General features: G+C 33.2%; 1 protein-coding gene across 1 annotated transcript in view; it reads right to left on the bottom strand.

Moving 5' to 3' along the window:
* Positions 1-22,448, bottom strand: part of Ccdc178 (coiled-coil domain containing 178) — a 366,395-nt gene that overhangs the window by 308,283 nt on the left and 35,664 nt on the right. The window contains exons 7-8 of the mRNA XM_027935639.2: positions 19,391-19,533; positions 6,357-6,510 (exon numbers count right to left, since the gene is read on the bottom strand). Of these exons, the coding sequence (XP_027791440.2) occupies positions 6,357-6,510; positions 19,391-19,533 (297 nt within the window). The remainder of the gene's footprint in view (positions 1-6,356; positions 6,511-19,390; positions 19,534-22,448) is intronic.

The following is a 22,448-nucleotide window of genomic DNA, read 5'->3' as shown; positions in this document are numbered from 1 at the left end:
TAAAAAATGTAACCCCATAGATTATTTCCTGTGCTATTAAAATATTACAAGATAGCTTCAAGAAGAAATATACAGCCTGAAACCACAACCGTGTGATGAAAGTGAAACATTAAAAAGAAAATAATAATTCAAACAAAAACAAAAAAAATGCACCAGAGCTGTATTTTCACCAAAACGTTCTATCTGATTTTCAAGGAGAAAGTTACTAAATATGTATTAATTCTCTGGGTAATAGGAAATGAAGATAGCTTCAAAGTTCATTTTATAAAGCTAACATAATCCTTATAAGAAAATCTATCAAATATAGCACAAATTAAGAACACTGAAATACAGACTCACTTATGAATATGGATGCAAAATCTTAAAATACTTCCAAATCAAACTCAGCAGTAAATTAAAAGAACAATAAACCATAACCAAGCAGAGTTCATCCAATGAATTTAAAAATGTTTTAATATTAACATAATACATCATTGCAATAAGTCAAATGAAAAACTCACAAAATCATCTTCACAGATGCCCACAAAGTCTTTTCTATAAGTCAACATTAATTCCTAATAAACAGCTTTTAAAAACTTGGTATATTAATAATCTTTAATATGGTACAGAGCACATACATGAAATCAGCATTTAGAAAACACTAAGTCCTTCTTTAAGAGAATATGCCATATACATCCACAGTAGTGGGATCCTAACTATAATAAGATATATTCCATGTTTGTATAAATAAATCAGAATAGATTCTGCTGTCATGTATAACTAAAAAGAAAAAATAAAATTTTGAAAAAAGAATATTAAAGCAAATTTCATAGATCTCATTTAATATCATCTACACATATGTTACATAATAAAATAAACATAAAATGGGATCAAAATCCCATGATAAAAATTAGTCCTATGTACTTTTACATATGTCATCACATTTTATCCATACATTACATATGAATACTGTATAAAAATAATATTTTTGTAGTCCAAAATACAAGGTTAGCATTTGGCTCTACCACTTACTAGCTTTGTGTTTGTGAGAAAATCACACAGCCTAACTAAGCAGGTTTCCTATTTAGTAAATTATTAATAATAGTTATGTTTCATCTATATTTTGAGAAGAAAATGGTTTAATTTAAAAGATATTGAGGAAAAAAATGAAATAAAAGGCACTGTTGGGTGAACGATTTGCAGTATTAGGATTCCTACTGTACAGCATATAGGCAGATAGATAGTCATAAAAAAATAGCTTTCTAGTAACAAAAACATTATCCAAAAATTATGAAAATGCAAGTTTCTATACAAAAGGAGTCTACTTATCTACTTTGTAGATAAATTATCACCTTTATCTGCAAATTAAATTATGAAAAATAAATTTCTGTGTCTATGTCATTTTGTTCAATGACATGAAAATCATAAGTATTTTTAAATCTTTAAAGACATTTTTATTATTTTATTAAATGAGAAAATAAATTGTAGATGGATATTTTTTGTACCACAAAAAGCTGAGAGTTTTACGGGGTAAAAATGGGAGTTCATAACCCACTTGAATCAAATGTATGAAATATGATATGTCAAGAACTATGTAATGTTTTGAACAACCAATAATAAAAATTAAAAAAAAAAAAGAAAGAGGTCCAAGGGAGCTGATTTTCCCTTTCTCTGCCACAGCAAGAGCATGCCATCTATGAGCAAGAGCTCTCATCAGACACGAAAACTGCTGGCTCCTTGATCTTGGATTCCCAGCCTCCAGAACTATGAGCAATAAATTTCTGTTGTTTATAAGTAAAAAAAAAAAAAAGCAATCTGTGTATGGGGTGAAGGTGGGAGTTCATAACCCACTTGAATCAAAGTGTGGAATATGATATGTCAAGAAATTTGTAATGTTTTGAACAACCCACAATAAAAAATTAAAAAAAAAAAAAGAGTTTCAGGTAATAATTATTTTCTGAAAAATTTCTGAACTGCAGGGAAAATTACTAGAAAGAAACAAAGATATATATAGAAAAGCCTATAATTTTACATTTAAAATGAATTTAATTTTGACATTACTTTAAAATACTTAACCAATTTTAAGATGTTGTATGGGTTGCCAAAGCTACTGTTTGTAGACATGAAAAGGGGAAAATATGTTTTCATAGATCTAAGCATAACACAAATTAGAAAAAACTCTATATTCATGAGGTTAAGACTCTAAATTGGAAGCAAAATATGCCTTGAAAATTTAAAAAATCAGTTGAATTATATGTGCAATTAGGCAGCACAAATCTTATTTTTCTCTCGAACCAGAAGTTTCAATTGCATACCAAAACATAATGCATGGCAATAATGCATATCATTGCTTTTAATTGAGTGTTTAACATGTGCTCTTTGACAATGTAGCTTAAAGGCTTTTATAATGAGCAAAGTGCAGAAAAAATTAATATATCTAAATTTCATCATGTTCTCATCTTCCCTAGAAGGTATGATAGCTCCCAAATGATTTCTATAATTGAAACATGTTAGTAACTTTATGAATACACTCACAATTTCTCATCAGAAATAACACTGTTCTGACACCAAATTAAGGAGGACTAGACTTGCCATTTTAGAGATGATCAATGAAATTTAAAAAAAAAAAAAAAAAGGACTGTAGATTTAGTAAATAAATAAATTTTTCCCTTTTGAAAATATTTTGCTGATGGGGATATTTGCATAGATGACAAATTTAAGCATGGTTATAAAACTGAGTTTATAAATACTTAATAAAATTATATAATATTTTTAAAACTTGTATTGACTGTATTATACTTCCCTGGTGCTTACAGTAATGCCTCAGAAGGAATTTTTGAAAGCTATACGCAGAATTCATCAAAATTTACGTGAACGTCCCTGTTCTACATTCCTCCTCACGAAGATATTTCCAGGATCACAAGGTGCAGGTCCCCCTTTACCTGACCGAAATTTATCCTTCTTTTCTCCCTTCCTTCTTTCTTCCTTTTCTTCCATTTATTAAATATTCTCTTCCTTAACCAGCATTTATTGTTTATAGGCACCATGCAAATTACCCAGAAATTAAACAAAAATTACAATGTATCTCTTGTCCTTAACCAAGCAAATCATTGTTTTCAATAGGATGCTGTAAATGTGAACATTGGGGTAAACAGAGTGCAATTAGAGTTCAAAGCAGACAAAAGAAAGTGAAGAGAGGGTTGCCGCAAGGATTTTCTGCTTTCTAAGTTAAACCAAGAGGCCTCAGCCAGACAGTGGCCCGAATGAGAGGATAACAAAGAAAAATGTTACAATCAGAGGGAAGAGTGTTTGTGAAAAACTGGAAGAAAAAAAAAAGCATGTTGTGCATTATGGGGTCTTCAAGTTGTCCCAGATGGTAAGAATATAGAGTTAGAGGGAAAGGAATAGCAAGAGAGAGGCTGGAGAGAAAGGTAGGGCAAATTGCAGAAAGATTCATAATAGTATCTGTTCCAAAATCAGTTTCTTGCAACTCTGATCCCATCTCATCTCCTATAGTACTTTGGTTCAGTGTTTTTCACTTTAGTATTTTTTTCTTTTTAAGTTTGGTGTTTTCAGTCTTGTCTATTACTAGGTTCTCCTCCATTACCTATCCAGAGGTACCAGCTATTCTCTTATTACTCACGTATATTCCCTACATTGCATGAATGAGAACAAAGAAAAGACTTTTTTAAACAAAAATGAATGATAAAAAATTTTGAGCATCTCAAATCTAGACTTTCTCTTACAAAAAGTTAATAAAAGTTATAATTAAATAGTAGAAAAAATAAGGCCAACTAGAAAGGCCTAATAAGCATAAGGAGTTAGAAAAGAGTAAAGAACATGTTCATCTGGGGAAAAAAATATGAAAAAGGATTTATTGTGTAAAGTAATAGTAAGCTCTCTTAATAAATTAATTAACAAATTAAATACACATGAAATGGTAGAAAATGAAATATATGTCAGAAAGGATCATACAATCCTTGAAACTGTCCAGGAAGGAGTTAAAGGTGTTGATTATGATTCATATCTGGTAAGTGAAATATGTATTCCAAATATGCTTGTAATTTATAACTTCAAATTTATAAATAGAAAAGCATTTTTAAAAAATAAGCTCAGGGGGATGAGAATTCAACTCAGTGGTAGAGTGTTTGCCTAAATTATGCAACTCCTAGGTTAGATCCTCAGCATCACACACATACATAGATACACAAATGGGGGAGAAAAGGCTCAATTCCCAACATCCTCAATTTAATTTTATCAAAAACCATGGATTCAAATTACATGAAAAAAAAAATGAACTGAAAACATTTATAGAGAAACCCAGTGTCTTACTGAAATATTCTAAATAGCTCTCAGAGTAACTGATACATCAATAAGAAAGTAAATAGGAAACATAAGATTTAAATAGCACAATTAGTTTAGCTGGCAAAATGAGCCCACATAGAAGAATGTCCCCAAATTAGAAAAAGTGTTTTCTCCTAATGAAATATTTATATAAATTTTCCATATATGAGGATACAAAGTAAACCTTTATTAATAAATTTAAAGAATTTGGGTTATATAGACCACATTTGTGAACACACCATAATTATATTAAAATTAATTTTAAAATAGCTAAAATTTGATGGAAGATTTAATTTATCTGACTAATCACAGGCTGAATTTGCAAAGAGTTTGCATGCTCATAAGTTATAAGAAAATTGGTTAAGGTGCAACTTAGAAAAACTACATAAATAAATGAAGAGATAGATTATGAATGCATTTAGGAATACTTAATATAATGATTTCATCCCCCCTGCCCACCAAATAATCCATAGATGAATGCAGTTAAATCAAAATTCCAACAAATTTTCTGAAGGAAATAAACAAGATAATGCTGAAATTTAAATGGAAGAGCAAGAGTAAAGAATGTCATAGAACTCATTAAGAAATACAAGATTGGACAATTCATTATGATAAAATTCATTACAGAAGTTTAGTGATGTAGACATAGACTGTTGAGGCAAAGATGATCAAATAGAATGAATAATGTAAAAAGTTAAAAGAAAAAAGATCCCCACAAATATGGAAGCCTGTTGTCTGTGAGAGAGACATTTGAGCATTAAAATATAAAGAAAAACACACCATAGATTATTAAAATTTGTTTTCTACATTAGAAAAAAATTAATTGGAACCTCACTTCACATCATAATTATATCTACATACTAATTTTATGTTTCACATCTGGCAAGTGAAATATGCATTTCAAAAATTCTATAAATAATTTATCACTTCTTTACTTGTCAACAAAAGATAGAATAAGAGGCTAAATCACTTAGTTTTGACCATTCAACTATAGCTTCACCAAAAAGCAGAATAAAAAGTAGAATTCAAATGCATTCATAATAAAATACTAGAAGATATTTTTATAAACTTGGGGTGGGGAAAATTTCTTTAAAAGTTTTATGAAAGTACTAAGTTCAAAATTAAGGCATTTACAACTTATAACACATTAAAATTAAACTCCCCTTTATCAGAATTTATCATAAAGAAATGAAAGAATATTAACTAAAGAAATTTTTAACATATGTCATTTAAAATGTCTAGTATCCATCGTATTCAATAAATTCTTAAAATTCAGAGAAAATATAAAAAGTCACTCAATCTATGGAGGAAAACCATGAGCAAGTTTTTTATGGAAAAGGAATGCAAATAATCATCAAAAACTATTAAAATATGCCCAACTCCATTGATAATTTTGGGTTAGTAAATCATAATAAGATGCAACTAAGGAGTCTTGTATTATAATACAAAGTGTCAAGGGGTCTTTTATTTCTAGGTAGGAATGCACATAGACAGGAATTGTATATTATTTCCTTTTACTATACTATTATTTCATTTAATTATTTTACTATTTACTTTTACTACAGTGAATGAGATATGACAGAACAAAGTTTCATCTTCAAGACAGATGCCATCATACTGGGAGTTCAGTGTGGTTCCAAGCAGGAGAAGGACTCAACACACCATTGCTGGTTTTAGAGGAGATCTCAACCAGCCACAAAGGAAACAAGAACCTCAGCCCCAAAGCAGATTCATTCCAGGATCTCCAGAAAAAAATGCAGGGGTGCTGGCACCTTGATTTCAGTCTTGCCAGACCTGGAGCAGAGGAACCTGTTGAGCCATACTATGCCCAGACTTCAGACAAAGAAACATCAAGAGAATAAACAGTGATGATTTTAAGCTACTAGAGTTGGGGTAATTTTTTTTATGCAACAATAGAAAATTAACATGAGCAGAAAACTGGCTACATGCTATTGAGTTATTGACAGAGAAAATTGACTACTCATCACTCAAAGCCAAATCACTATTTTTATTTTTAAACATGAAAAACTCACGGTTTTTGACAAAGCAGCCATTTCTTCTTTTGATGACTTTGTTTCTTTCAATGTCTCATTCATTATCTCTTGTTTTTCTTCTATATGAATATTAGTGTTTTTTATTGATGTAGAGTAGCGAATAAATAAATTGTTAAGTTTAACCAGGTCTGTCCTAAGAGAAAACAGTTGATTTTATCCACATTGAAAAGAAAAATTATATTTATCTTCTGACTTACTATGAAACAAAGGAATTTATTTTGAAAATTACCCAGGCCCAATTTCTTATGCATCAACTCTGATTACATGGGTTGAGTCAACTTAAACTGAAAGACAGAATTTTGGCACAAAAACAAAACCTAAAGCAGCAATTAGACAAGAACAAGATTCTTCTTTACCTTTCCATGCCTGGGTAATACAGGCTTACCTATTAGAATTCTAGAAGCCACATAGGCAATGAGAGGTGGGAAGACTCAACATTCAAAATTTATAGGTAGGTTTGGCTAAGCTTCCTTCTTTTGAAATTAATTTTTCTTCCTTCAATGACCTCTATTACTCCTAATCCTGAGAATTAACGACAGACTTTTTCTAGTGAAGTGGACAATTGCCTAGTGTCATGCAATAGAGGTATACTGTAGTTGTTCCTCCATACCCATTCCCTGTTGAAGTTGATACCACCAATCCCTAAGCCTTTTGAGGATTTTTTTTTGGAGTAAAAATTTGCTACTAGGCTTGTCTCCACTAGTAGTTTAAATTTCATCATTCTCATATCTGCTCAATCAAAATAAAGATAAAGGAATAAAATGAGAAAAAATACTCTATTGTTAAGAACTATTATATAGCACAGTGAGAAAGTGTTATATTGAAGAATAGTAGACATACATATCAATGGAATGAAATAAAAGACCCAGAAATACGTCTACACAAATATATCACCTAATGTGATAAAATTATAAACACAATTAATTGTAAACAATTTAACATTTGGTTTTAGAACAATTGGATAATCACAGGCAAAAAGGAAAAAAAAATGAAGCTATGACTAAATCTCACACTCCCCACACAATTGAACTAACAAAATGTTCATGTGTCTAAATATAAAATATAAACATAGTATTTTTAGAAAGAAAATTAGGAGAAAAATATTTGTGATTTTAGAGTTAGGACACCAAAGACATGAACCATAAAAGGAAGAATTGGTAAACTGAATTTCATCAAAATTAAAAACTTTTGTACTATAAAATACCTTCATAAAGTGAGTAAGGACAAACATTTTATAAAACATAAAAATATTTGCAAATCACATATCTGATAAAAAATTTTCATCCTCAATATAGAAAGAATCCTTTATACTCAACCATATGAAAACTAACAATGCAATTAGAAAATAGGTAAAACGCTTGGAGAGATGCTTCACAAAAGAGAGAATATAATAATAAATGAAATAATGAATAGATTTTCAAATTCAGTGCAAATTAAAACTATAATGAGTAATCACTACATATCTACTATAATGGCTAAAAGAATGTAAGAAGTGGTCTATTGTGAAAAAACTGTCTCATACATTGTTGATGTAAGGATAAAAAGGTAAAGTGATTCTGGAAAAAAGTTTGGCACTGTCTTATAAAACTAAATTCATACTTAACACACATCCAAAGAATCACCCTCTTAGATATTTATCCCAGAGAAATGAAAACTTGTATGTAAATATCCCTATAGATTTTACTCATGATAGCATAGAATTGTAAACAAACTAAATGTCTCTCAAAGATTGACTGGATAAACGAACTCCAGTACACCTGTACAATGAAATCCCACTCAGTAATGAAAAGGAATAAATTCTTGATACATCCAACAACCCAAATTGATCTCAATGGCATTACACTTATTGAAAAAAGGCAAAAATCAAAAGGTTACACCTGTATGATTTCATTTATATGACACTGTCAAAATGAAAAAAAAAAAAAAAAAAACTATAAAGACAGAAAAGATCAGTGATTGTCAGGAGACAGAGAAAGGGTAAGGGGTATAAATGTAAAGGACAGCCTAGTGGTTACCAAATCTATAGAAAAGTTAGAACTATTTATAATTACACACACACACACACACACACACACGAGAGCATGTTTTTTTTTAAAATTTTTGCTTATTTTTTATTTATATGCGACAGCAGAATGCATTACAATTCTTATTACAGATACAGAGCACAATTTTTCATGTCTCTGGTTGTATACACAGTATATTCACACTAATTCGTGTCTTCATACCTGTACTTTGAATAATAATGATCATCACGTTCCACCATCATTAATAATCCCATGCCCCCTCCCTTCCCCTCCCACCCCTCTGCCCTATCTAGAGTTCATCTATTCATCCCATGCTCCTGCTCCCTATCCCACTATGAATCAGCCTCCTTATAGCAAAGAAAACATTCGGCATTTGTTTTTTGGGGATTGGCTAACTTCACTTAGCATTATCTTCTCTAACTCCATCCATTTACCTGCAAATGCCATGATTCTATTCTCTTGTATTGCTGAATAATATTCCATTATGTATATATGTCACAGTTTTTTTATCCATTCATCTATTGAAGGCCACCTAGGTTGGCTCCACAGTTTAGCTATTGTGAATTGTGCTGCTATAAACATTGATGTGGCTGTGTCCCTGTAGTATGTTGTTTTTATGTCCTTTGGGTATAGACCGAGGAGAGGGATAGCTGGGTCAAATGGTGGTTCCATTCCCAATTTTCCAAGAAATCTCCATACTGCTTTCCATATTGGCTGCAGTAATTTGCAGTCCCACCAGCAGTGTATGAGTGTGCCTTTTTTCCCACCACCTCACCAACACTCATTGTCGTTTATATGCCTAATAGCTGCCATTTGGACTGGAGTGAGATGAAATCTTAGAGTGGTTTTGATTTGTATTTTTCTAATTGCTAGTGAACATTTTTTCTAACTGTTAATGAACATTTTTTTCATATATTTGTTGATTGATTGTACATCATCTTTTGAGAAGTGTCTCTTCAGGTCCTTGGCCCATTTATTGATTGGGTTATTTGTGGGTTTTTTTTTTTTTTTTTGGTGTCTACCTTTTTGAGTTCTTTATATACCCTAGAGATTAGTGCTCTATCTGATGTGTGTTGGGTAAAGATTTGCTCCAAAGATGTAGGCTCTCTATTTACCTCACAGATTGTTTCTTTTGCTGAGAAGAAACTTTTTAGTTTGAGTCCATTCCATTTATTGATTCTTGATTTTAATTCTTGTGCCACAAGAGACTTATGAAGGAAGTTGGGGCCTAATCCCACATGATGGAGATTAGGGCCTATTTTTTCTTCTATTAGATTCAAGGTCTCTGATTGTATTCCTAAGTCCTTGATCCATTTTGAGTTGAGTTTTGTGCATGGTGAGAGACAGGGGTTTAATTTCATTTTGTTGCATATGGATTAAGATGAAAACACAATAGGGCCTAGGCCAACAAGACCTAGTCCTGGTTTTGATATAATACAATAATTTTAATCTATATGATCTTCCCATGGGAGAAGGTAGGAAAAGGGTGTACAGGACTCTAAGGTTTCTATGAGTCTGTAATTATTTACAAATAAAAAGCAAAGCTTGGATAAAATGGACCTGCATGACTGATTCACCAAGACTGACATAAAACACAGAAAATATGAATATACCATATCTCTTAAAGGAATCATCCTAACTTCTCCCGCCCTCCCTCTCCCCCCCGCCACACACACACAGAGGAGGCTTTTCTAGTGAAATAATCAAAACACTATGGAAGAAATAATACTGATTTTATATAAATTACATGAGAAAACATATAAAGACCAACACTTGATAAAACAAGAAACAAATAAAATCATGATAACAAAATGTGACAACGAAAAAATTACGACATTAGTTTCATGATCATAGATAGAAAAAGCCATATTTTTAAAAAGCAAATTTAACCGGAGATATATCCAAAATTCACTACATTTTGGCTAAGTGGAACCATTTCATGAATGTTGTATTTCTCTAACATTTGAAAATTAATCTAATTTATTACATTCACAGAATAAAAGTGAAAAAGTACTATCATCTAAATAAATGTACCAAGAAATTAATAACACCTAAAACTTATTTACACCTTAGTCAGGCCAATTAGAATAAAGAAAATTTAGTTAATATTGGAAATGGCATTTACACATCTATCATCTCCTTGTTAGTCAGCTTTGTATTGCTGTGACAAAAGACCTGAGCAAATCAAAGAAGGAAACATTTACTTTGGCTCATGGTTTCAGAGGTTTCAGTCCAGAGTCTAATAGCTCCATTGCTTTAAGCCTGTGGTGAGGCACAATATTATGATGGAGGGTCATGACCCCAAGGATCCATTACCTTCAACTAAATCCAACCTCCTACAGTTTCAACTACCTTCCAATGGTCCATTTTGCTATGACTCCATCAAGGGATTAATCAAGATATTGATGAAGTGTAGAGAATGCATGATTCAATTACTTCTGAAAAGCCCATTTCTGAACATTGCTACATTGGGGACCAAATCTTTAACATGTAAGCCTTTGAGGAATATTTCAGATCCAAACCATAACATCATCAATCATCATAATTGATACTGAAATACTGATCCACTTCTCACAGAGATTGAGAAAAAAGACACAGACATCTTAACTTTTTTGTCATTAGCACTTTTATTTAATATTTCATGAAATACTTAGCCAATGATATAAGTAAATAAAAGATTAATATCAAAAAGGAAAATAGTTATTGTTAGATATGTAAAATCTGAGCAAATATAAAAATATTAATGGAAGCAAACAAAACCATGATAACAAAATGTGACAAGAAAAAAATTACATGACATTAGTTTCATGATCATAGGTAGAAAAAGTGATATTAAAAATTAGCAAATTTTTAAAAATTTAAATGTAAAAATATTTAAAAATTTATAAACAGTTTGGATACATGAATAAGTAGGGCCACTGAATTTAATATACATTAAAATCTGAGTTTCTATGTAGTAGTGTATGTAATTAACTGAAAAATCCTCCCAGAAATATCCATATACTAATCATTGAAACTAGTGGGCATTAGGTAAGATGGTGTTTCAGTCAACTTTTTTTGTTGCTGTGATAAAAAAGACCCAAGAACAATTTTCAAGGAGGAAAAGTTTATTTGGCATTCACAATTTCAGTGGTCTCAGTTCACTGATGGCCAATTTCATTGTTCTGGGCCTGAGATAAGGCAGAACATCATGGCAGAGGAAAGAAACCAGCTCAGAACAGAGCAATCAAGAAACAGAAAAAGTTCTCCTTCCTAGGTACAAACTATAAACCCCAAAGTCATGCCCTCCAGTGACTCACCTCTTTTAGTCACTCCTCATCTGACTACAGCTACCCCTCAGTTATTTCATATCAGTGGATTAATGCACTGATTATGTTAAAGCTTTCATAACCCACTCATTTTATCTCTAAACTTTCTTGCATTGTCTTACACATGAGCTTTTGGGGGACATCTCATACCTAAGCCATAATATCCCACCCCTGACCCATCTCACAATGCAAAATACATTTAGTCTATTTTCAAAAGTCCAAGTCCAAAGTCTCTGAGACTAAAGGCAAACTAAACTCTTAGCTATTTTACCCTTTAAAGATCAAAAGCAAGTTACATACGTCAAATGTATAAAGATATAGAGTAAACATTTCTATTACAAATTGGACAAAAAGGGACATAGACAGAGGGATGGGATCAAAGAAAGGACAAAATTCAACTGGGTAAAAAAGTTATGTAGTTCCATGTCTAGAATCTGGGGCACATGGCACTGTGATGTGCCACAGCACTCTTCTCTCCAAAGGGCTCCAGCTCTGCCCCTATGCCCTTGCTGGTGGCAGCCCACATGACTTCTCTCTTGGCTTGTTTCTGCTCTGTTCCTACAGCTTTCCTCAGCAAATATCCTATGTTACAGCCATCTCTTAACCATGAGGTTTTCTCTAAGCTTTGATTTGCTCCTCACTTCTTCATTTGTCACCTTTGCAGGGGCAACATGCAGGTACTCTGAACATTTTTCCTGACCTCCCAGACCTTCCTTTGAAATCTTGGTGGAAACCTCCATGACTCTTAACTCCAGCATTCTGTGTCCCTGCAGAACCAGAACCACTGGTTGATGCCAAGGTCTGCTGCCATCTAGAGCAGTAGCCAAGACTCCTGGGACCAAGGCTACAGCAACCTCTGAGTACCTGGGCAGGGGAATATAGTGAGACAACTTCCTAGGCCCTGCTGTTCAAGAAGTGTGCCCCAATAGTTTGTTCTCAAAGGAAGTTTTACTTTTATATCCTTGAGACTGAGATGGGTGTGGTCTTGCCAATTGCCGCTCCCAAGTCATCTTTCTTACTGTCTCTGGGTAAAGTATTCAGCATCTTTTTAATGGCGGTAATGTCTTTACAACCACACCTTGCTTTGTCCCAGTTTTACTCCCATTTTTCTGGTCAAATTGCAACATTCTCAGATTTTTCCACCCTGCTTTCTGCTCCTGATTATCATAGTAAACTTGTCTTAGAGTTGTCATTGATATTCATGTCACCACCTGAATGCTGTGTTGCTTTGACATTTCTTCTGCTGGATTAATTAGCCCATCACCTTTAAATTGAGTTCCATTGAAAGTCTCAGGACAAGAGAAAAATGTAGACAACTCATTTGCCAGAATGTAATATGAATGACATCTAGTCAAATTTCCAATGGAGTCCTCTTCATCCTCTGAAACCTCATGGGCCCAGTCTTCACTGTCTACAGTCTATTGGCATTCCCGTCTTCTGAGCTCCCACCAGAATCTCTCATTAAGCTCCACTTACAACATTTCAAAGCTTTTCCAGATTGCATCTCTAAGCTTTTAAGAAGTCTTTTTCCCTATAAACAAGTTCCAAAGGTTTTTGAAACGCATTAAGTTAAATCACAGCAACAAACCTATTTCAAAGTGACAATTTCTGTTTTAGTCAGCCTTTTCACCATTGTGATGAAAGACCAGACAAGAAAAATTTTAAAAGAGGAAAAGTTTATTTGGCACTCACAGTTTCAGTGATCTTAGTCCACAAACGGCTAACTCCATTGCTTTGGGCCAGAATAACATGGCAGAGGATTAACCTCCCAGTTAATACATATCAGGGGATTATTATACTTAATACATTGAGGTTCTCATAACCCAATAATTTCACCTCTAAACTTTCTTGCATTACCTTACACATGTGCTTTTGGGTGACACCTCGTATCTAAACCATAACAGATGGCACAAAGAGGAGGGGTGTCTTTGCAGGTGTTAAGGAGCTTGAGATGAAGAGGTTATCCTGGATTTCCTAGGTGAGCAACAAATAAAGAACAGAAGGAGATTTTACCACACCTGCATGTGCCTGTATACACACACACACACACATACACACACACACACACACACGAGGTGATATGAAGGTATATACAGTAGAGAGAGGTTTGAAGATATTGGCCTTAAAGTTTGGAGATGAAAGAAACAAGGAACACATTTTCCCCTACTACTTCCAAGGGTAGTGCACCGAGTTGACATGTTCATTTCAGCTAATTTTAGACATCTGGCTTTAGAACTGTAAGAAAACAAAAGTTCTTGATATGTTTTTGTATTCGATTCGCCAGAATTTTATTGAGGATTTTTGCATGTAGGTTCATTAGAGATATTGGTCTGTAGTTTTCTTTCTTTGAAGTGTCCTTGTCTGGTTCCGGGATCAGGGTGATGTTGGCCTCATAGAATGAATTTGGAAGAGCTCCCTCTTTTTCTATTTCCTGAAATAACTTGAAAAGTATTGGTATTAATTCTTCTTTAAAAGTTTTGTAAAACTCCGCTGTATACTCATCCAGTCCTGGGCTTTTCTTGGTTGGTAGTCTTTTGATGGCTTCTTCTATTTCCTCCATTGTTATTGGTCTGTTTAAATTGTGTGTATCCTCCTGACTCAATCTGGGCAAATCATATGACTTAAGAAATTTATCAATGTCTTCACTATCTTCTATTTTATTGGAATATAGGGTTTCAAAATAATTTCTAATTATCTTCTGTATTTCTATAGTGTCTGTTGTGATATTGCCTTTTTCATCCCATATGTTAGTAATTTGAGTTCTCTCTCTTCTTCTCTTCATTAGCATGGCTAAGGGTCTGTCGATCTTATTTATTTTTTTGAAGAACCAACTTTTAGTTTTGTCAATTTTTTCAATAGTTTCTTTTGTTTCAATTTCGTTGATTTCCACTCTGATTTTAATTATTTCTTGCCTTCTGCTACATTTGCTGTTGTTTTGCTCTTCCTTTTCTAGGGTTTTGAGATGAAGTGTGAGCTCATTTATTTGTTGGTTTTTTCTTTTTTTGATGAATGAACTCCAGGCAATGAATTTCCCTCTTAAAACTGCTTTCATTGTGTCCCATAGATTCCGATATGTTGTGTCTGTATTTTCATTTATCTCTAAGAATTTTTTGATTTCCTCCTTTATGTCTTCTGTAACCCATTGATCATTCAGTAACATATTGTTCATTTTCCAGGTGATGCAGGTTTTTTTCTTCCTTCTTTTATCATTGATTTCCAGTTTCATTCCATTATGATCAGATAAGATGCATGGTATTATCTCCACACCTTTATATTTACTAAGTTTTTATGGTCTGTCATGCAAGAGGACATCAAAATAGCCAATAAATAATATAAAGGAGTTTGGTATCATTACCTTTCTGGTAAATTCAAATTAAAACAGTAAGAAGAAACCATTGCGTAGGAGACTAACAATATAAAGTGCTGATAAGGTTATGGAGCAGGCAGAAATGCTATAAGATGCTGGTAGAACTGTAATGGGGTACAACTACTTTGGAAAGCAATTTAGCAGTTACCTCCTAAGCTGAAACATATGCTTATAGTAAGAACATAACATAACCCAGTGCCTGGATAACACCCAGGAGAAATCAGCACTTATATCCAAGGAAACAAAGGTTCAAGAATATTCATGGCATTTTTATCCATGAAATTGTGAAAGAGGAAATAATCCAAAAGTCCACAAATAGGAAAATGGATTAAAAATTACATTATTTTTACACTTTAGACTATCTCACTATAATAACAAAAAAACAATTTGTTGACCCACAAGGACATGAATGAATATAATAGTATATTGAGTGGAAAGAGGACAGACACCAAAGTATACATGCTGCATGTTCAAATGGAATCCAAGAACAGGCAAAATTAACTCAAGGCAACAGAAATCAGAATTATTATATATCTTTTGGGGTGGGGTAGAAGATAGTATAGAGAGGGAAGGAAAAGTAAGAAAAACTTCCAGCATAGAGAAGGAAAGTTTTATATCTTAATCTGGTTAATGTTTATATGAGTACACACATATTTAAAAATTCCTTATTCTGTGCACTTGATATTAATGCTCATAATCACCTTTCTATATGTATGTATACTCTTAAATAATTAAAATCAATAAGAGAATTAGAATTGTTTTTAGAATTGTATTTAATAAATAAATTTGTAACTAATACTTCTGATAGAAGTGTGGGAATATATATTTTAGGTGAGAAGAAAATCAACACAGAAGTATGATAATAGGAGTATACGAATTAATAAAAATATGCCTTAATGTTTAATTAAATATCAAAGAAATTAATAATTTGTATATTTAATGTTGAGAAGGAAAAACTAGAAACTTATAATATGAAGACTGTTGCATTTGTAATCACACTCAGCTAAGATCTGTTTTGTACTGGACAGAACGATGTAAAGCTGAATATGTATACAAAGGTATATATACAGAAATTAATTATAAATAATTAAAATAGTGATATAAATGCAAATTATATCTTCAATATATGAAAAGTAAGAAACAATGTATGAAACATTAAGGGTATTAATGGTTTTATTAAGGGCATATGTGGTTTTAATTCCTCATTCCTATCTACATCCACTTGGTTTTTCATGTCACCTGGAAGGGTCCTCTAACTCTGCCTTTGGGCTCAGCATTTGACTTACCATTTCCTTTTTATTTTAGCAACTGTAATGCAAACAGAAGCTTATGAAGTTCATGTGTTGCTGTGCTTGGCTTTCTCTATAGTCTCTTATTATAACAAGAACAAGAAAGAGTTTTGGAGAAACATGGCCTATAGCCAAATCTCCCCAGTTATTTCAACTAAGGCTTCCCTACATCAGCAGGAAGCTATCCGAGCCCAACAACAACAATAATAATTAATTAATAATGTACTAACTATAGCTATTAAGAAAACAATGAGCTTAAAGATGGTAGAATAGAGGCTGTTACTTTCCAAGCTGCTCTGTGGTATGAGTCCAGGAAAGTGGGAAAACAGCTTCTCTTTGAGGTGGGTGAAAAGAGAAATCTTACTGAGATCTGACACTGGACTCTCCAAACAGTGTAAGGACTCAGAAGTTTGGTTAGAATAAATTTTTTTAAAGTTAAAATTTCTTTAACTGTGACCACTGCTGGCACAGGTGACCACCAATACAGATCCACCATAGGAGACTAAGAAAACCTGCATTTCAGGTTGCACTGTGGTATGTCCTGAAATGGAGAAATTAGTGATCAAGGACACTGTCAAAATGCTCCAGTGGGTGAACTACAATTTATTCTCATGTGGGAAATATGCTGCAGGGCTCCCAGGAGCCCATGGAGAGTTAAAGAGTCACCATCTATTCCCATTATACTATGGAGGCCAGTGGGTATGGGTCCAAACCCAGGCACCCAGACTTGTGTGATTCCAGGTAGGTCTAAAATCCTGACCTGGCAGAGGCTCATCACACAACCCAGAGTGTGACTAGAAAACCAGGTGAAATTCAGAGTGCTGTAACCAGGGGTATTCAGGACACTCAGACCCAAGAGATCCCGCGTGCCTCTCACCCTGGTTTGCAGGATCAGGAAGGGAGCACTGGGAACCTCATGGGGATGGGGGAGTGAATGTGCACTTGGGACTGAGTCCAAGAGGCCAGGATACAGGTGGCAGAGGGGGTAAAGGACTGGCTTCTCCACTGCACACGTAAACTCAGGGAAGACTCCAGGGGTACAGACTCCCAGCAAGGATCAGAAGCAGCTGTGCTCCAGTGGTGTGCTGATGGAAAAGATTCAGATCAAACGGCACCTGGATCTAGCTACACCCAAACTCAGGCTCCAGGAGCTCCGCCTCTGGGAACTTCTCTCATAGAACTCTGGAGTGACCCCCTCACTGTGAGTGGAGCAGACAACACCCTCCAACCCGCCCCACCTCGTACTGCCAAGAAGGGAAATTGAGAACAGGCAACTTGACCATGACAGCCTCTGACTACTAATTTTGTGCACAATACATATCCCAAGAAAAAATGGAAATAAAGACAATCGGGAACAGACAGAATTCCAAGAGTCAAAGAAGGTGTCAGTCAGTATTCCAGGAAGACATAACAACTTACACTTGTATGCATCTGAGAATATAGCTTCAAAATACATGAAGCAAAAAATGATGGAATCACCAAACATTAGATGGACAGATATACCACCATAGTAGGCGATTTTGTAGTCCTCTCTCAACACTTGAGGGAAAAGTAGTTAAAAAAATCAGTAATAATACAGAATGGTACTTCTCCAAAATCACCCTGGGATCTTTTAAAAGTACAGATCCTTAGTCAGTAGGCTTGGGTTGAGACTGAGATCCTATATTTTGAAAAAGGACCAGAAAATGCTAATGTTGTTGTACAAAAATTAATCTCTATAATAGAAAATTTGACCCCAGAAATAACTGAAAACAATACACTCAACAAGAATAAATGCTGTATTCAATTACACAAGGAATATTTAATAAAATATATTTATATGTATACAGCATATGTATACACATACATATACATGTATGTACGTTTCTATCACATGTATACCTGTGTGCGTGTGTATGTGCCATGTCACTGAACCATCTGTTAAGACTTATAATTTTCAGTGGGTTAAATCTATATAATATTCTCTGAGTAAAATACAACTTAATAGGAAAGCAATAATAAAAAGATAATTAGAAACTTACAATGAAAAATCTTAAATACATATATTTAAATACATTTTTCATCACCCACGGGTCAAAAAAATGCATGATGAAAATTAGAAAATATATATGAGATTGAATGATAATGAAAATACAACAGATCTAGTGAGTTACAAAAGAGACTTATCCATTAAATAACAGATAATCTTTAAGTACATGTTGACTATATATTGGATGTGAGGAAATAGAAGAAACTTAACAAAATGATTTTATCTAGTTCATAGAATTTTGTACAAATTGCGTTCCATTTTGCTTATATTTATTTGAAAATCCATAATAAATGAGTTAATTGAAAAAATGAAATTTTGGGCTGAGATTGTGGCTCAATGACAGAGTGCTTGCCTTACACGTATGAGGCACTGGGTTCGATCCTCAGTACCAATATAAATAAATAAATAAAGGTATTGTGTCCATCTATAACTAAAAAATTTTTTTTTAAAAAAGTGAAATTTTATGATGACACCCAGAGCCATAAAGAATTTAAAGCCAATGAAAGCACGTGGAAGAAAATCAGCAAGTACAAATACATCAAAAATAATTGTAAAATAAAAGTACTCAATTAATAATATGCCAATATAATTAATACATAAACTTTTAAATACTCCATTTTATTATTAAGCAAATAAAGTTAAATAAGTGCTACATTTATAATTAATGCATTAGTATGTAATATTTATTTTACTAATATCCCCCATTTTTAAAAATACAAGGTAGTCACTTTTGTACATGGATAGCAGAGATATAGATTGCTGATATCCTTAGACAAGTTGGCAATCTATATGAAAAACTTGAAAATGATAGACATATACTGCTTTAGGAATTTACATAAATTTGCATATATAAAATATACATATTTAAACTTATATATAAGCTTGTTGATAAGCAAGATATTCTTTTTATCTGAAATTTTTTAAACAGTAATATAACATTTTTAATTAGAATTTTATTTCTAAATGCTATAGGTAGCATTTGTGCAAAATTCTTACTTGTAGTTCTCTATGCTTGCTTTATCACAGGAAATATCTTTTTCCATTTCTTCTTTAGCTTGTTTAGCTTTCAATTTGGCATTTTCAAAGGCGTCTTTAGCTTCTTCAAGTGTTTCATGAACTTGTCTGAACACTTCCATTACCTGGATGTAGAAAGTACTTTTTAAACATATTAACTTAATGGTTAATTAAAAGAAAGAACTTTAACTTAGGGAACTGTTACTTAGATAAAAAGTTCTTCATACACATTTTCTTCCCATATTTAGTCTACTGTTTCAAAAGTGGAGTTTCAGGTTGCTTTTACCCTGGTGGGCATCCACACTATAAGTTATTGACAAAATAACTTCAATATCCAGATTAACATGTCCAAAATAAAATCATTGTCTTTTCACCTTCCAAAACAGTTGTTCTCATTGTGCAAATAATATTTCATTGTACAGCAATATGAGAAAAAAGATGAATAAAGAAAATAAAAGCACCTGTACTTCCTTCAACCAGAAATAACCATTGTTATCTCAGTGTAATAGTTAAAAATATTTAACTTTTTTGGCGGGGGTTACTGAGGATTGAACTCAGGGGCACTCAACTACTGAGCCACACCCCCAGCTCTATTTTGTACTTTATTTAGAGACAGGATCTCCCTGAATTGCTTAGTGCCTTGCTTTTGCTGAGGCTGGCTTTAAACTTGTGATCCTCCTGCTTCAGCCTCCCAAGCCACTGGGATTACAGGCATGTGCCACCATACCTCACAAAATATTTAATTCTTAACCGGTTTCATCCATTAACAAACTTCATAAACAGTCCCCTTTCCCTCTGCAACACACCCTTCTGTGTCTCTGTCTATCTATCATCTATGTACCTATCTCTGAAACACATCATTTTTATATACTCTTCCCTTATACACACATTGTACCTCCCTCAGCTCATTGTCAATTATGTGTACATCATGCACAACTTGATGTGCACAACATAGGAGCGGTGCATAGCCTAAACATTACTGTGATGGAAGACTCATTAGTAAACTGCACTACCTTCAACATTTCCCTTAACTGTATTGTTAAAGGAAAAGACACCAAGAAGCTAAGGCTTTTTGTAAATATTGGTTGCTATCTTACTCTCCAGAAAAGGGCTAACAACTTGCATTCTTACCAACAGAACAAGAGGGAACCATGTTTCAAAATCCTTTCCAACATTTTAAATAAATTTTTTCTAAAAGAGTTTTCAAATTAACAGATTGAAGAGGTTGTCCATGTAAATTTTATTAGAGTTTGATTATTTCTTTATATAAAAATTTTGGAATGTCTGACTTTCTTTTATTATAGAAAGCCTTCCTATCTTAGAATATATATATTCATATCTTAGAATATATATATATATATATATTCATATCTTAGAATATATATATATATATATATATTCTAAGATATGTGTGTATATATACACACACATAGAGAGAAAAAGTATATATCATTTATATATATCATATCTTTATTTTTGTCACTAAGAATTTATAATTGTAGTCTTACATGTCTACCTTTATACATTTCTTAATAAATATTTAATGACTACTATTTATAATATAAAATTTCCATTTGTATTCCTAACTATTTATTGACAATATGGAGAAAGATTATTCATGTTTGTAAATGGGGACTAAAATAAACCCATCTCTATCTTTCTCTCCTTCTCTCCTATTGGTTCTGTTTCTCTGAAGAACCGTAATACAGATACCTTGAACCTAACAACTCTCCTTCTACTGTTCTCACATCTCTGGGCCACTCCCTGTATCCTGCATTCCTGGTCTTATCCACCTTCTAGATATTCAGGGGCCAAAATGAATGAGAGTCTTGCCTTCTGCAGTGGGACCCAGGGACTGTGATGAAACTATCTATTACGGGTGGACACCAGAGGGAAAGTCATTCCCCACAATGCTGATGGGGTGCTATTACAAAAGGTTATAAATGCCATGCACGAAACACGAAACCTCCACAACAGAGTGGAAGAAAAATGATTCCTTAGAAAAAGAAAATATTTTTCATTTATAAAACAAGCATAACTGACAAGATTCAAAAATGAAAAGCAGAATTATGAACAATGATAGGATCAACCCCTCCTCAGAGAGAAAGAGTCTCTGTAGGAAGAGGCTGCAGGAAGGTAGGATAGAATAGTTCTTCAGAGCACAAGTTCTGTAGCAGGAGTCCTTGTGTTCAATCCCTCTTGTGTGTATTATTTAGATCTTGTGTAATTTTTTTAAACCTTTGTGCCACCGGTTTTCATTTTCAAAATGAATGTAATAATAGTGCCTGTATTCACATGTGTGGATGAATGAGACACATAGAGATGAAGCAGAACATAACAAAACTCATCAGATATTATAGAGAGTTGTGTTCATAGGGAAATTCATAGCTATAGACATTTACATTTAAAAAGAAAGATCCCATTCCCATAACCTACACAAACCCCCAGCAAAAACAAACAACACCAAAAAAACAAAACAAACAAACAAAAAAAAAAAAAAAACAAGGAAAAGGGTAGCAAGTTAAACCCAAAAGCAGAAGAAAGGAAATGATAAAGATCAGAGTAGAGACAAAATGGAGAATAGGAAAACAATAGAGTTAATAAATATCAAAAGTTGGTGTTTGAAAAGCTAAAATTTGCAAAAATTTAGTTAGACCAATCTAGAAAAAAAAATGAAGAAAGAAACTCAAATTACTAAAATTAGAAATGTGACAACCCAATTGTCTACCATGCCAGACCCCTATCACATTGTGACATAGTAGCACTAGTCCCAAGCATTATTTAGGCATTGTGTAATTTCAATAGGTTTCTGGCAAATGCCTCAAAATTGGGTCAAGACAGCACATTAAAAAAAAAATCAAATGATATTATAAACAAAACACCGTAAACTTTATATAGGATGGACAGAGAGCCTGAGAGAGAAGGCTGCCTTCCATGTAGGCCACTGGGCCCCTCATTCCCTTTCCTAGAATTACCTAGAATTGTCTGCTGTGTGAGGTTAGCAGATGCAGACTGCAACTAGAATTCCAAAACAGAAAGA

Source organism: Marmota flaviventris, chromosome 16, assembly GCF_047511675.1.
Source record: "Marmota flaviventris isolate mMarFla1 chromosome 16, mMarFla1.hap1, whole genome shotgun sequence".
Lineage (NCBI taxonomy): Eukaryota > Metazoa > Chordata > Mammalia > Rodentia > Sciuridae > Marmota > Marmota flaviventris.
Note: the sequence above shows the minus strand (reverse complement) of the source record. Positions and strands in the feature narration are given on the sequence as shown.